General features: G+C 46.1%; 1 protein-coding gene across 1 annotated transcript in view; it reads left to right on the forward strand.

Moving 5' to 3' along the window:
- The first annotated feature begins 7,389 nt into the window (after positions 1-7,389).
- Positions 7,390-17,129, forward strand: part of LOC116971871 — a 44,614-nt gene continuing 34,874 nt past the window's right edge. Inside the window, exon 1 of the mRNA XM_033019049.1 lies at positions 7,390-7,642. Within this exon, the coding sequence (XP_032874940.1) occupies positions 7,415-7,642 (228 nt within the window). The 5' untranslated portion in view covers positions 7,390-7,414. The remainder of the gene's footprint in view (positions 7,643-17,129) is intronic.

The raw sequence follows: 17,129 nt of genomic DNA on the forward strand, positions 1-17,129 counted from the left end.
CGAGACTTCTAGACCGGGAGCGGGGCCGTAAATCACCCGGCACGGCCTAAAATGGCCGTGGGACTTATCATCGCCCGCCTGGGGCTTCGACATCGGGAGAGACATGGAGAACAGGGGAGAGAAAAGACTTTGCCTTCCATCACAGTGGGTTCACTGTGATGGATGTTTGTGTGAACTAAATTGTGTGTATGTCTAGGAATTGTCTTTGTTTGTATGGCTGTGGAAACAGAATTTCATTTGAGCCTCACTGAGGCTCAAATGACAATAAATTGTATTGTATTGTATTGTATTGTATTGTATTAAGTTTCTGCTCTTAAACTACAGATTCAATGATAATAAAGTCAAACAACAGGAAAACAAACTCTTCAGCCCAACTTGTCCATGCGGACCAAGATGCCCCGACTTCGCTAGTCAAATTTGCCTGCGTTTGGCTAATCAACCAAGTGCCTTTTAAAAGCTGTTTTTGCATCTGCCTCAATTGCTTCTTTTTGTAGCTCATTCCATATACCTTATGAGTGAAAAAGATACCCTCCGGTTCCCATTCTTTCTGCACTTCTCATCCTAAACCCATGTTGTCTGGTTCTCAGATACAAAAGGCCAGAGTAACTCAGCGGGACAGGTAGCATCTGTGGAGAGAAGGAATGAATGATGCTTTGGGTCGAGACCCTCTTCAGACTTAGTCAGGGGAGGGTGAGATACGGAGATGAGGAAGTGTAAGGTGTGAGAAGGAGACATCAAAGGGGGTACAGATCAAAGAAAATGTCGAATAGACCATTGTTTGCTAGGAGAAGGTAACAACAAAGCAAACAGAGATAAAATGTAATCGGGGACAGTCAGATATTTTGTCAGACAGTCAGAGCTACACATTTTGCCTGTTTCTTGATTCTCCTATGGTGAGTAAATGTGCAATCCCCCTACGTATTCCCCTGTGATGTTATGTTAATCAACCCTCGTGCTTGTAGTAACAAACTAGTTAAATTACTGTAGAACATTGATTAGTAAACAACATGGGGAAGAAAGCAGGCAACATCCAAATACAGACAAAGGAAAACAGAAGTTGGTAAATACCTGCTTATAACCATATAACAATTACAGCACGGAAACAGGCCATCTCGACCCTTCTAGTCCGTGCCGAACTTTGTGACAAACAACGCCACAAGCTGGCTCTTGTACACCTGCCCATCTTCATCAGATCAAGCTCCCCGTATCCACCACTAATGACAAGCCAACATATCCATGATGAACAGAGGCAGGATCTGCCAATGATTCACACTTAGTCCAGTAAATGCCACCTCATTGCCTCGACTATAGACACAAAATGCTGGAGTAACTCAGCAGGACAGGCAGCATCTCTGGAGAAAAGGAATGGGTGACTTTTTCGGGTCGAGACCCTTCTTCCCTCCTACACACCCGTGGGCGGCACGGTGGCACAGTGGTAGAGTTGCTGCCTTACAGCGACAGAGACCCAGGTTTGGTCCCGACTACGGGTGCTGTCTGTACGGAGTTTGTACGTTCTGGATAGACTCGGCTTGTACTCGCTAGAATTTAGAAGATTGAGGGGGATCTTATAGAAACTTACAAATTTCTCAAGGGGTTGGACAGGCTAGATGCAGGAAGATTGTTCCCAATGTTGGGGAAGTCCAGGACAAGGGGTCACAGTTTAAGGACAAAGGGGAAATCCTTTAGGACCGAGATGAGAAAAAAAAAATTCACACAGAGAGTGGTGAATCTCTGGAACTCTCTGCCACAGAAGGTAGTTGAGGCCAGTTCATTGGCTATATTTAAGAGGGAGTTAGATGTGGCCCTTGTGGCTAAAGGGATCAGGGGGTATGGAGAGGAGGCAGGTACAGGATACTGAGTTGGATGATCAGCCATGATCATATTGAAAGGCGGTGCAGGCTCGAAGGGTCGAATGGCCTACTCCTGCACCTATTTTCTATGTTTCTATGTTCTCCTACGTGACTTGCGCGGGTTGGCTCCGAGATCTTCGGTTTCCTCCCACACTCCAAAGATGTACTGGTTTGTAGGTTAATTGGCTTGGGACAAATATAAATTGTCCCCTAGTGTGTGTAGGATAGTGTTACTGTGTGGGGATAGCTGGTCTGTGCAGACCCGGTGGGCCGAAGGGCCTGTTTCCGCGCTGTATCTCTAAACTAAACTAAACCTCATTGCCTCCTTCAGCATGAGAACTGATCAATCAGCCTCCCTGCTAGATATTGTTTAATACTGATCCATCAAACTCCAGGAATGTGAGAAACTGTGCTGCCCTAAACTGCGGATCATTGTCAGTAACCTGCTCAACCAGGAGTCCATGTGATGCAAAATTTGATCTCATGGTTTTCAACAGAATGATTTGCAGAGGCACTTACTTCACTACTAACAACAATATCTATGGCCATTTTCAAGTTGCTGCCTGCCAGTATCTGTAGGGCAAATTTGCAGATGCTGTGAAACTGAAATAGAAATAGATTAAATGCTGGAAATGCAAGGGTCGATGGATGTGGAGAAGACGCTTCCACTAGTGGGAGAGTCTAGGACTAGAGATCATAGCCTCAGAATTAAAGGACGTTCTTTTAGGAAGGAGATGAGGAGAATTTTCTTTCACCAGAAGGGGGAGAATCTGTGGAATTCTTTGCCACAGAAGGCTGTGGAGGCCGTCAATGGATATTTTTAAGGCAGAGATAGATAGATTCTTGATTGGTACTGGTGTCAAGGATTATGAGGAGAAGGCAGGACAATGAGATTAAGAGGGAGCGATAGATCAGCCATGATTGAATGGCAGAGTGGACTTGTTGGGCCGAATGGCCTAATTCTGCTCCTATCAGTTATGACCTTATGATGATTCACACAGACTGGAATTGCTGAGGAAAGCAGGAAAAGTGTAGAAAAACTTCAGAAAATTAAATTTAAAAAAAAAATGCATGGCCTAATGCTACTCCCTTCTGACCTTGTGACCATATGACTTTATGAAATGCTCAGCAGGTCAGGTTGCATCCGTGGGATTAACGGTGTTAACATTTTAGGTTGAAGACCTAAACTCGTATCATAACTCATATCCTATAAGGAGCCCCAATGCCAGATGAAAGAGGGGGGGGAAAGCAGGCCAGGCCATCTCCGTCTCCCTGTGTGGAGAAGTGGGCACTTGTAGCCTGCCATCTTGGAACATAGAATAGCGCAGCACAGGAGCAGACCCTTTATTCCTTACTCTGCCAAACATAATGCCAAGATAAGCTAATCTCAGCCATAGCATCCAAAAGCCACTTGCACTATCATTCTTGCCTCTATCACTACCTCTCCGCTACCTACCACTCTGCATAAATACTTGCCCCACAGCGCACATCTATTTTAAACTCCTGCCCCTCTCACCTTAATTCTCAGCCCTCTAGTCTTTAACAATTTTACCCTGGGAAGTAGGTTCTGACTGATCTCATCCATGACTCTCAATCTTGACATACTCAGCAGGATTTTGCTGGATGCTGCCTTCATATATACTATGACCATCTGCTGAGCATGATTCTGTTCTGACAACGTCATAGAGTCAAAGAGTGATTCAGTGTGGAAACAGGCCCTGCGGCCCAACTCGCCCACACCGGCCAACAAGTCCCAGCTACACTTGTCCCACCTGCCTGCACTTGCTCCATATCCCTCCAAACTTGTCCTATCCATGTACCTGTCTATTACTGTTCCATAAACGTTGGAATAGTCCCAGCCTCAACTACCTCCTCTGGCAGCTTGTTCAACACGCCCACCACCCTTTGTGTGAAAAAGTTACCCCTCAGATTCCTATTAAATATTTTCCCCCTCACCTTGAACCTATGTCCTCTGGTGACTTGCAAGCCTGAAGTACCTTCTCAACCTCTCCTCTGGCCACACTTGAAGCAACTCCAACACACCAACAGCTCATGCTATCTTCTCCAGACATATCTCATCTCATCACTCACTTCCAATCCCATTTCAATGCATCGCAACATCCCGCGTTCAAAGACCTGCTACAAAGCAACATCTGCATATATGAGTAGAAAATCAACACCAATATTTCAAAGTTGAAAATTCTCCTGTTTCATATTAGCTGTTGCCTCCTTATGTAGCACCTGTGCCAAAACATCTGCATGAGACAGTCTTCAATGTAGTCATCCAGATGTGTCTTTTACAAAGGGTAAGGGACTCAAGAACAACAGGATTTATGTTTGAGGTGAGAGCAGCAAGATGGGCAACTGTTTCACGCAGAGGGTGCTGGGTATATGGAATGAGTTGCCAGAGGAGGTAGTTAAGGCAAGTACAATAACACCATTTAAAAGACACGTAGATAGTTCCTTGGTGAGAAAGGTTTAGAGGGATATGGGAAAGGCTGGTATTTGGGACTAACTTAGATGGGACATCTTGGTCGGCAATGGACGAGTTGGGCCAAAGGGCCTGTTTCCATGTTGTATAACTCTATGTCTTCTCCGTGGATTGTCACCTTGTCGTGGTGGAGAAACCTGTGTGGTCCTGAGATCCTGAGAGCGATGCCGTCTGGAGCTATGCTCCTGGTAGGGCCACCCATGGCGGTAAGGTCGAGGGGGAGGACAATGACAAAGAGCAATCCAACCAAGACCTCATCAGTGGAACAGGCGGAGGACGATGGCTGACCTTAGTGTAGCGTCACAACGGCTGGGAAGGTGGATGAAGGCTGCAGCAGAAAAGGGTCTCCGGTCGTCTTGGACTCCATGCCACTGGATCCTGATCCAGATCTGCTCCTCTAATTCCCACTGGCTCGTTCATACAGTCACATCAAAGTGATCATTCTCTTCCTGTTTCTATCCGTCTAGCCCCACTGGATGATCCCACTATATTCTCCTGAAGCACTGTAGTTTATGTCCTCCATGATCAAAATGGCAACCACCTCTCCTCCCTGACCTGCATCTCTACCATGCCCGTAGTACCAGCACCCTGGGACATTGAGCTGTACGCCCTGCCTTTCTCTCATCCACATCTTTGTTATGGCTGTAATATTTCAGTCGCTCGGGCAGATTCATGCCGTGTGATCATCTCCCTTAACTGCCATGCCTCTAGCATCAAAATAAATGCATTTTAAACCATCGGTCTTTCACTTCTCTTTGCTGTGCGGCTGCCTATCCTAGGTTCTCAACTTGTTCTCTTTGACAATGGTATTAGACGTCAACTTGTCATCTGCCTCCTTTCCGCTCTAGGACCCCCCCCCCCCCCCCCACTCCCCCCCCCCCCCCCCCCCCCCCCCCCCCCCCCCCCACTCCCCCCCCCCCCCCCCCCCCCCCCCCACCTCCCCATCTAGTTGAAAGCTTCCCAAATTACACTAACAAGTCTCCCTGCAAACAGTTTGGTTCCCCTCCAGTTCAGGGGCAACCCTAACCTTTTGTCTTCACTGCCCCACAAGACATCCCAATGAGCCACAAACCTGAATTCCCTGCCCCTGCTCCGACTCTTCAGCCATGCATTCATCTTGCCTATCCTTTTATTCCTGCACTCACCAGCTCATGGTATTGGGAGTAAAGCGGAGATTGTCATCTTTGATGTCTTGCCTTTAAATTTAATTCCTAACTCCATAACCACTTCAGTTTAGTTTATTGTCACGTGTACCGAGGCACAGTGAAAAGCTTTTGCTGCGTGCTATCCAGTCAGCGGAAAGACAATAAATGATTACAATCAAGCCATTCACAATGTACAGATACATGATACGGTAAAAACGTTTAGTGCAAGGTAAAGCCAGCAAAGTCCAATCAAGAAAAGCCCAAGGGTCACCAATGAAGCAGATCTTAGTTCAGGACTGCTCTCTGATTAGTTTAGCGTAGTTTAGATACACAGTGCAGAAATAAGCCCTTTGGCTCACTGAGTCCACACCAACTAGCGATCCCCACACACTGACACCATCCTACACACACTTGGGACAATTTACACTTACATCAAGCAAATTTACCTACAAACCTGCACGTCTTTGGAGTGTGGGAGGAAACCGAAGATCTCGAACATAAACACCCTGTACAGACAGTGCCTGTAGTCGGGATTGAACCTGGATCTGCAGTACTGAAAGAGGCAGAACCTCTACCAATGTGTAACATTGCCGTCCTTAACATGGTTGTGGTAGGATGGTTCAGTTGCCTGATAACAGCTGGGAAGAAACTGTCCCTGAATCTGGAGGTGTGCGTTTTCACACTTCTATACCTTTTACCCGATGGGAGAGGGGAGAAGAGGGAGTGGCCATGGTGCGACTCATCCTTGATTATGCTGCTGGCCTTGCCAAGGCAGCGTGAGGTATAAATGGAGACAATGGAAGGGAGGTTGGTTTGTGTGATAGTCTGGGCTACGTCCACAATTCGTACATTTGCACAATTGCTCAGGAACTCATCCATGTTCCTAAAATATGTCCTTGTCGATGGTATCATCAGAGACCTCTCATGTCAATGTTCTGCAATCGCTCCGCGCTATCCCAGACCCTGGCACCAAAGATGCAACGCACCATTCTGGAGTCCAGTTTGTGGCCACAGAATCTCCTTTCTCATCCCCTTTGATACCACTTAGATGTGGGAGGGGGGGGGGGGGGGGGGATTGAAGCAAGGGAGATTCTCCATCCCACCAAGTACAAGTATCAGCAACCTTCTCTGTTGCGTAGTAACAAAGGATCAGAAAGAGATTTCTGATCATGGCTCCAGTTACATGGCAAATGCATCTTGATTCCCTGTCAGAGAAGACCACGGTGGCACAGCGGTAGAGTTGCTGCCTTACAGCGAATACAGCGCCGGAGGCCCGGGTTCGATCCCGACTACGGGTGCTGTTTGTACGGAGTTTGTACGTTCTCCCCGTGACCTGCGTGGGTTTTCTCCGAAATCTTCGGTTTCCTCCCACATTCCAAAGACATACGGGTATGTAGGTTAATTGGCTTGGTAAATGTAAAAAATTGTCCCTAGTGGGTATAGGACAGGGTTAATGTGCGGGGATCGCTGGTCAGCGCAGACTCGATGGGCAGAAGGGCATGTTTCTGCGCTGAATCTCTAAACTAAACTTCTTTATCGAGCTCCTTCCGATTCTTGGCATCAAATGCCAGCTCCCTCCATGTGGACTGGCTGAGAACCTATTCCCAGCCCTCTCTCAACTTGTCTCATGGAGCACATATTAGCAAAATGCCTGTACTACAGTTCCTGGCCTCTGACCAACTTCTTCTCATGAGAGTGCAGCTGACATTGGGAGTTTACTCAGTTCATAATGCGCACACTACACCATAATTATTTCCATTTGTTTTCAGTCGCTTCGCATTGCTTAGATGATCTGCACCCCTAATCAAATCATCAGGTTGAATGACCTGCTGGTGATTCCCCAGCAGGTTTAGTACACACAGTTATTGTCTCCTTGCATTGCGTTAAAACCTATGCTGCATGACGTCCCTCCCTCTAGATTTCCCTAAATGCTCCTGCCAACCATGTGTCATCCGCCCACTGTGCTTCATTCCAAAGTTCCTCTTTTCACACAGAACCAAAATTATAAATCTTCCTGGAAGTGCTGCGGTCTCCACAGATGCAGTCATAGATTTCTGTCTCAGTTAATGCTGAGAGTCCCCGAGAAGCAGACCAAAATGTTCACCACTGTGTTCTATGTATTCTGGGCAATATACATTTGGTTAGATTTACTGCCGGTAAGTTGCATTTATTCTTTTATTTTTTTATCGTTTACTGTCTTTATCATTTGTACAAATGATCCACTTTCTGGAAATGGGTGGATTAACAAGTCAGGAACCCTTCTTCTGATACAGTGCTCGAATACAGTTTGCATGGTTTAGGTGTAGGAAGTAACTGCAGATGCTGGTTTAAACCGAAGATACTGTAGACCACAAAAAGCTGGAGTAACTCAGCGGGACAGGCAGCATCTCTGGAGAGAAGGAATGGGTGACGTTTCGGGTCGAGACCCTTCTTCAGACTAGATTGTTAAGGGTTCCATTTCTCTGCTCATTTCTCCGGTATCATCATGCCAACTCTGGTATTAACTGATCTCAACAATCGTGACTATATTTCAGTTCAGGATATTAACAGAGTTTTCAGTAAATTGCACAGAATCTGCGGATTTGCTTAAAAAAAGTCCTACTATGAAATAACACAGGTCGACAATGATCAGACATGTTTTAGCTGACCTAATAATGAATGCACACTGATAGATTCATTTTAGGATTAAGGAACATTTTTATAAGTTTCCTTCAGGAGATTAAAAAGTCGAGGCAAAAGTAGTGAAAAGAACTGAGTTTAATTTATCAAAACACAAAGTGTTGGATGAACTCAGCCTGACATACAGCATCTGTGAAGGGAATGGACAGGCTTCAGCTTTGGACTCTTCTTACTTCTGATGGTCGTTGGGGGGGGGGGGTATTGGTGGGAAGGTCAGTAGGGTCCCCTTCCACCCATTTCCCTCCCTCCGTCTTTACATTTCACTTTTCCTCTCCTTTTCTGAGATTCTTTAGTCTCCTTTTCACCACTAGTAAGCTTCAAGCATCTGCAAAAGCTGCCGTAGATCGCAGCCTCTGCAATTCCTTGCGTCTCCAGAGTCTCCCTAGTGTTTTATAGCATTATCAAATAAATACTGGACCAGATCAGTGTATGTTTAGAAGCCTTTCCATCCTCAAACTAATTTCTTTCCATTTATAAGTGAATATTGGGCATTGCTACCAAGGCTTTATTTAATACCCATCATTAATTGAAATTTATTGAAGATGATGACCTGCCTTCTTCCCAGGAGTCTAGCTTCAGCTCTCTACAATCAGTCTGAAGAAAGGTCCTGATCCAAAGAGTTACCTATCCACATTCTTCAGAGATGCTGCCCGATCTGCTGAGTTACTCCAGCACTATGTATATTTTTTAGTAAACCAGCTTCTGCAGTTGCTTGCATCTAGGTTCAGCTGGTGTTGGTGGGGGTTGGGTGCTTTGGCTTATTTCAGATGACAGCTGAAAGTCACCTAGATTGCCAGAGATCCGGAATCACATTTTGGTCAAGGGAGGCGAAGATGCCAACTGCTTCCTGTAACTGCACCGGCGACACGGTGGAGCAGCGGTAGAGTTGCTGCCTTACAGCACTTGCAGCCCCAGAGACCCGGGTTCAATCCTGACTACGGGTGCTGTCTGTACAGAGTTTGTACGTACTCACCGTGACCTGCGTGGGTTTTCTCCGGGATCTCCGGTTTCCTCCCACACTCCAAAGACATACAGGGTTGTAGGTTGATTGGCTTGGTATAAGTGTAAATTGTCCCTAATGTGTGTAGGATAGTGTTAAAGTGCGGGGATCGCTGGCCGTTGCGGCCTTGGTGGGCCAAAGGGCCTGTTTCCGTGCTGTATCTCTAAACTAAGCTAAATTAAACTAAAAACATTGGGGCAATGGATGGCCATTTCATGGCCAACGTTGTTTAACTTAGTTTAGAGATACAGCATGGAAACAGGTCCTTCAGCTCACCGAGTCCACGCCGACCAGCAAGCACCCATAGACTAGTTCTATCCTACACACAAGGGACAACTTACAGGAGTCCATTAACCTACAAACCTGCACGGCTTTGCAATGCGGGTGGAAACTGGAGCACCCGGAGAAAACCCACTTGGTCACGGGGAGAACATATCAACTCCGTACAGACAGCACCCGTAGTCAGGATCGAACCCGGGTCTCTGGCACTCTAAGGCAGCAACTCTACCGCTGCGCCACCGTGCCGTCCTGGAACTAGCTTTCCATTTCCAGATTTATTTAATTAAGTGAATTTACATTCCCAGCTGCCACAATGGAATTTGAACAGTTGTTTCGAGATATTTAGTCTGTGCTTCTGCGTTCTAGACCATTAAGTTAACCACTATATACAGTATATTACTGTTCTCACTTAACATTTAACTGAAAGAATACAAACTGATTTGGAGAAATTTATGCTTATGATTAAGCTAGATTATCAGTCACTGAAATGTCTGCAAATGCAAATAGAGATCTTCAGATTGGTTCATGAGAAGATACTTTCCCAAATTAATGATAGAGTAGAAGGAGATTTATTCTGCTGCTAGAAATATTGGTTCTGAGATACAAATTGAATTCTGATGCCTCAGAATGCTTTATTTTCATCAATGCAGTGTTTGGTTAACTTGGTTAGAATTCCGCAGTGATTGTTTTTACTGAGTAGATTTTAAGTATTTTTTGAGATCCCTGTGTAATACAGGCCTGTAGTAGTTTCAAATGTTACCTTGGATATGGTTCAATTAAATTTTAATCTATGACAGAGTGATTTTGAATAGGTATTTACTGATCGGCATTGTAGAGATTTGTATAGTAGGTCAGAAGTTCCTTATAATTTTGCACTTTTAATCAGTTGTCACCTTTACTGAAACTACTTCCCTACAGTAACAATAGAGGGAAATACTTGGTTCTCTTTGAAATAATGCACATATATGATTTATTTATTTATTCGTAACTCTGGATTGAATGTAACACAGAGCATTTTTGGCATCTATCAATGGTTGTATTGGCTGGATTTCACAATTAACATTTAACAATTACCAGTGGCGCAGTGGGATAGTTTCTGTCCTACAGCTGAATACAGAGGTGTAGTCAACAACTTAGTTGAGTGATGTGGGCTGAATCACCTGCAGCTCAACACCGGCAAGACTAAGGAGTTAATAGTAGACTTCTGGAGGAGAGGAACACCCTTGTCCTCTGTCTCCATCAATGGTGTGGATGTGCAGTTTACCAGGAAGTACAAATACCTTGGAGTGTACCTGGACAGTAAACTGGACTGGTCCAGGAACGTTGAGGCCCTGAACAAGAAGAGACAGAGCCGCCTGCACTTTTTGAGAAGGCTCCGTTCCTTCAACGTCTGCAGCAAGATGCTGCAGATGTTCTACCAATCGGTTGTAGCCAGTGCCATCTTCTTCACTGTAGTGTGCTGGGGCAGCAGGGCGAAGGCCGCAGATGCCAATAGCATCAACAAATTCATCAGGAAGGCTGGCTCCGTACTGGGGGAGGAGTTGGATTCATAGGAGATGGTCTTGGAGGGGAGGATGCTCCACAAGCTTTGGTGCATCTTGGGCAATACAGCTCACCCCCTCCATGACACACTGGTCAACCTGAGGAGTACCTTCAGCAACAGACTGATTCCACCAACATGCAGGACAGAACGCCACAGGAGATCCTTCTTCCCTGTGGCTATCAAACTATACAACTCCTCCCCCTTCTGTCGTGGGGTAGACTCAGATTCAGATTCAGATTCAATTTTAATTGTCATTGTCAGTGTACAGTACAGAGACAACGAAATGCATTTAGCATCTCCCTGGAAGAGCGACATAGCAAATGATTTAAATAAATAATAATAAGTGATAATAAGTGTCCGGGGGGTGGGGGGGTGATTGGCAGTCACCGAGGTACGTTGTTGAGTAGAGTGACAGCCGCCGGGAAGAAGCTGTTCCTGGACCTGCTGGTTCGGCAACGGAGAGACCTGTAGCGCCTCCCGGATGGTAGGAGGGTAAACAGTCCATGGTTGGGGTGAGAGCAGTCCTTGGCGATGCTGAGCGCCCTCCGCAGACAACGCTTGCTTTGGACAGACTCAATGGAGGGGAGCGAGGAACGGTGATGCGTTGGGCAATTTTCACCACCCTCTGCAATGCCTTCCGGTCGGAGACAGAGCAGTTGCCATACCATACTGTGATGCAGTTGGTAAGGATGCTCTCGATGGTGCAGCGGTAGAAGTTCACCAGGATCTGAGGAGACAGATGGACCTTCTTCAGTCTCCTCAGGAAGAAGAGACGCTGGTGAGCCTTCTTGATCAGAGTTGAGGTATTGTGGGTCCAAGAGAGGTCATCGGAGATGTTGACTCCCAGGAACCTGAAGCTGAAGACTGAGACTGAGACTGACCCCTCCCCCACCCCCACCTAAATCTTTGCACATCCTCAAAGCCTTCCCATTTGTCACTTTATTTTCATGTTTCATGGATTTTGTGTTTTTTTATGACCGTTGGCAAATTTAATTAATTTCCCTTCTGGGATAAATAAAGTTCTATCGTATCATATAGTATCATATTATTTTTATTAACAATTGTACAAGAATAAAATATTCGTAATGTAAAATTATACAATTATTGTACAGCTTCAATTTTGACCTTTTAACCTGAAAATGAGAGAAAAGAAGAGAGAAAGAAGGAAAAGGTGAAAAGTGAAAAGATAGGACCCCTAAACTAACAAAGTAGTGTGGCCAAAGTGAGTAAAGGTATAAGAGAGGAAAAGGAAAAGGAAAAAAAGAAAAAAGTGGAGTTATACCTGCCCCTCGTTCCCCCCCTCTCCACCCACCTCCCCCTCCCCCCCCCCCCCCACCCACCTAACCCAACCCATACTTGGATTTAAATCCAAATTTGTGTTGCGCCATACTATCCTTGTATAGTATCATATCATTACAGCGCTTTCAGCACCAGACTCGGTGGGCCGAAGGGCCTGATTCCGCACTGTATTTCTAAATTCTAAACAAAACTAAAAATGACAGTTGTGTTATCAATGTTCACAATTGTTGTTTAAATTAAATATCCAATTCAAGAAACTGTGTATCTACCATTAAATGGATGAATTGGGAGATTCTCAGATTATAGAAAAGCTGCATTAGAATAATTTCTCTGCAAAAACACAAATTTCCGGAAGGACTCAGAAGGTCAAGCAGCATCAGTGGGGAGAGAAACATATGACATTTTGGATACAGGACCATCCATCAGAACTAGAAAAATGAAAAAATAATGTGTGTTTGTTGTAGATATGAGGAGGATGGAGAAAACAATAGGATATGTTTGTGATAGGGTGTGTGGTACCCGGACGTTGCGTCGAAGGACGAGAAGCCGAAGTAAAGAAGTCGAAGCCAAATAACCGAATGGAAACTAAGCCAAAACGCCAAATAACCGAAAGCGTACGAAGCTGAAACGCCAACTAACCGACAGGGTGGGAACGCCTAAAAGCCTAAAAGCCAACTAACCGAAAGGCTGCGTCGCGTCGCTTTACTGAGTGTGGAGGGACCAAGAATGAGGAGGGAATGAGAGAGGAGGGATTGTGAGGAGGGACCAAGAATGAGGAGGGACTGTGAGGAGGGACCAAGAATGAGGAGGGGCTGAGTGTGGAGGGTCTGAGTGTGGAGGGACCAAGAATGAGGAGGGGCTGAGTGTGGAGGGACCAAGAATGAGGAGGGACCAAGAATGAGGAGGGGCTGAGTGAGGAGGGACCAAGAGTGAGAGCAATGTGTGGACCTGGCAGAGGGCCGCCGAGAACAAAGGGGGCCTGGAATGGGTAGGGTGTGGCGTCGTGAACGAAGGGGAACTGGCGAGGCGAGGAGCGGATAGGACTGTTCATTACATTTCTGACTTTGTCAGCGCCAACACGTGGAGACACTTGTTTATCGCCCAGGTTGTAGACAAAAGCAAAGCTTTTCACAGTAGTTAGTTACATGTAATAATAATGTATAAAGTAAAAAGTACTCCTCAAGTTTATATTCGGCATAATTGGAGTGAATGGTGGAAGGGAGGTCAGAATGGATGTGGAAGAAGAATTAAAGTGGCAATAAACTGGAAGCTCATGGTCACCCTTGTGAACTAAATGGGGGAAAGTACTTTGAAAGTACAAACCCAATCTGCATTTGGTTTCTCCAATGTAGAGGAAATGCCATTGTGAGCACTGTTACATACACCAGTTTACAAGGAGTGTCAAGGAGAAGAACGTGGTGGACAGTGAGATTAGTGTGGAGGATACCAATAAGCAAGCGCAGTTTGAGATCGCAAGGACGATGATGCTGGGGCTCTTGAAAAGCATTAAGGTGGATACATCCCCAGGGCCTGATGGAATCTATCCCAGGATATTAACGGAGGCAAGAAAGGAGATTGCAGGAGCATTGACGACGATCTTTGCACCTTCTCTCACCATAGGGGAGGTCTCAGAGGACTGGATAGTCCCCAATATTATTCCTTTCTTTAAGAAGGGAAGTAGAAACAAATCATGGAATTGTAGGCCTGTAAGCCTCACTTCAGTGATAGGGCAGCTAATAGGGGCGATTCTTCAGAATAGGATTTACTCCATTGTGGGAGGGAATGAAGTAAATAGGGACAGTCAGCAAGGTTTTGTATGCGGCAGGTCACGTCTTACTAACAATCAAGTTTTTTGAGGAGGTGATGAAGGTGGTTGACGAGAATGGGGCAGTGGATTATAGTAAGACATGGATTATAGCAAGACATTTGATAAAGTTCCACGTAGGCTGATCAAGAAGTTTAAGATACACAGTCACTTGGTTGAATGAATTCAGAACTAACCTACTAAGTGACTTACTACAGGGGGTTCTGGTGGAAGGGTGTTATTTAGTTACCCGTACGTGGCGCCGACAGACGAGAAGCCGAAGCAAAGAAGTGGAAGCCAAACAACCGAATGGAAACGAAGCCGAAACGCCAAATAACTGAATGGAAACAAAGCCAAAACGCCAACTAACCGAAAGGGTGGGACGCCTGAATGCAAACTAACCGAAAGGGCGGGACGCCTAAAAGCCAACTAACTGAAAGGCTGCGTCAGCTAAAAGCAAACTCACCGAATGGACGCTCTGCCGAAATGCCATCTACCCGAAAGGCGGTGTCGCCTACAAACCAACTAACCGAATGCCGGTGGAGATGGGAAGGTGGGGTTCATTTTCCCACACAAGCTATAGGTAACTGGGCAATCTGAACCCAAGCACCAAGTTGTAAGCGGCCGAAGATGCGCATCCCTCGGAGCAGCCCCCACTCTCCCACGGCCACCCTCCGCAGGCTGCGGGTCGGGTGGAGCGGAGGTGTGGGACAATGTTCATCCCTCCACAGTGATGTGATGGACGTGGGGGTCTGGACCAATTGCTGACAAGTCCCGCCCGCTGGCAATGTTGTGTCCATTATTTAACTTTTCTGTTGAGCGGCATTCGGTTCGTTAGCTTGTAGGTGATGCTGCCTTTCAGCAGAGCGGCTATTCGGTGAGTTTGCTTTTAGGCGATGCAGTCTTTCGGTTAGTTGGCGTTTAGGCGTCCCGCCCTTTTGGTTAGTTTGCATTTAGGCGTCCCACCCTTTCGGTTAGTTGGCGTATCGGCTTTGTTCCCATTCGGTTATTTGACTTCCACTTCTTTGCTTCGACTTCTAATCCATCGGCGCCACATCCGCACACGGTTATTCACTCTGTATCGGATGTCTGTGACAAGTGGAGTTCCACAGAGATCTGTGCTGGGACCTCTGTTAGATATAAATAACATGGAAATAGATGTCCAGCACTTCAATCCCCCCTTCCATTCCGAATCTGACCTTTCTGTCCTGGACCTCCTTCATTGCCAGAGTGAGGTCCAGCGCAAACTGGAGGAACAGCACCTCATATTTCACTTGGGTAGTTTACACCCCAGCAGTATGAACATTGACCACCAATTTCAGATAGTCCTTGCTTTCTCCCGCCTTCCCTTCCCCTTCCCAGCTCTCCCACAAGCCTGCTGTCTCTGCCTCTTCCTTTCTTTTTCCCGACCCCCCCACCCCCGCCCCCGACTGGTCTGAAGAAGGCTCTCGACCCGAAACGTTGCATATTCCTTCTTTCCATGGATGCTGCTGCCTTACCTGCTGAGTTTCTCCAGCATTTTTGTCTACCTTGGACATGGATGTAAATCGGTTGATTGTTACGTTTGCAGGTGACATCAAGATTGCTAGAGTTGTGGACTGTGAGGAACACTGTAAAAGTATACAGTGGGGGGGAGATCAGCAGCAGAAATGGGCGGAGAAGTGGTAGACGGAAATTAATCCAAGGGGCGACAGTCGCTGCCTCACAGCATCAGAGACCTGGATTCGATCCTGACTATGGGTGCTGTATGTACGGAGTTTGTACGTTCTCCCTGTGACCGCGTGCGTTTTCTCCGAGATCTTCGGTTTCCTCCCACACTCCAAAGATGTGCAGGTTTGTAGGTTAATTGGCTTGGTATAAGTGTAAATTGTCCCTAGTGTGTGTAGGATAGGGTGAATGTGCGGGGATCGCTGATGGGCTGAAAAGCCTGTTTCCACGCTGTGTCTCTAAACTAAACTAAACTTAAGTGAACTGCTGCACTTTGGGAGGTTGGACGTTAGGGGAAAGTATACCATTAATGTAAAGATCCTTGACAGCATTAATATATAGAGATTTGGGGGTCTAAATCCACAGTTCTCTGAAAGTAGCAACACAAGTAGATAGAGTGGTTAAGAAGATGTCTGGGATACTTGCTTTCATGAGTTAGGGCATTTCATTATAGGAGCCAGGAAACCATATCTGAAGATGCTGCTGCACCCGCTGAGTTTCTCCAGCATTTTTGTGTACCTTCTGTAATTCTTTGCTTAGGCCGCATTTGGAATATTGTATATTGTTCTGGTCACCCCATTACAGGAAGGATATGAAGGCTTTGGAGAAGGTATAGAAAAGGTTTATCAGAATGATGCCTGGATTAGAGAGATTAGCTATAAAGAGGGATTGGACAAACTTGAATTATTATTTCTGATGCATCGGAGAATGAGGGGAGAAACATAGAAACTTCGAAAATAGGTGCAGGAGTAGGCCATTCGGCCCTTTGAGCCAGCACCACCATTCAATATGAGGTGGATCATCCTAAATCAGTACCCCGTTCCTGTTTTCTCCCCATATCCCTTGATTCCGTTAGCCCTAAGAGCTAAATCTAACTCTCTCTTGAAAACATCCATTGACCTCCACTACCTTCTGTGGCAGAGAATTCCACAGATTCACAACTCTCTGGGTGAAAAAGTTTTTCCTTATCTCAGTCCTAAATGTCCAACCCGTTATTCTTAATCTGATAGAGGTAAATAAAATAATGGGAGGCCTAGATAGGATAAGCAATGAGAACCTTTATTCCCCAGAATGGAAAATGTCAAAGACTGTAATGGGCCTGTCCCACTTAGGCGACTCTTTAGGGGACCGCAGGAGACTATGTGGTTGCCACATGGTCGCCACATGGTCGTGGATGGTTGCCGGGGAGTCGCCTTCATGGTCGTGAGGAGTTCCCGCATTCTGTGAACTAGTCGCGGCCTCATTATGGTCGCCACAAATTTTTCAACGTGTTGCAAAATTAGCAGCAACCAGAATGAAGCCGCCATGGTGAGTAGCGAGAATTCTCGTGCC

This window comes from Amblyraja radiata, chromosome 1 (genome assembly GCF_010909765.2).
Source record: "Amblyraja radiata isolate CabotCenter1 chromosome 1, sAmbRad1.1.pri, whole genome shotgun sequence".
NCBI classification, from domain to species: Eukaryota; Metazoa; Chordata; class Chondrichthyes; order Rajiformes; family Rajidae; genus Amblyraja; species Amblyraja radiata.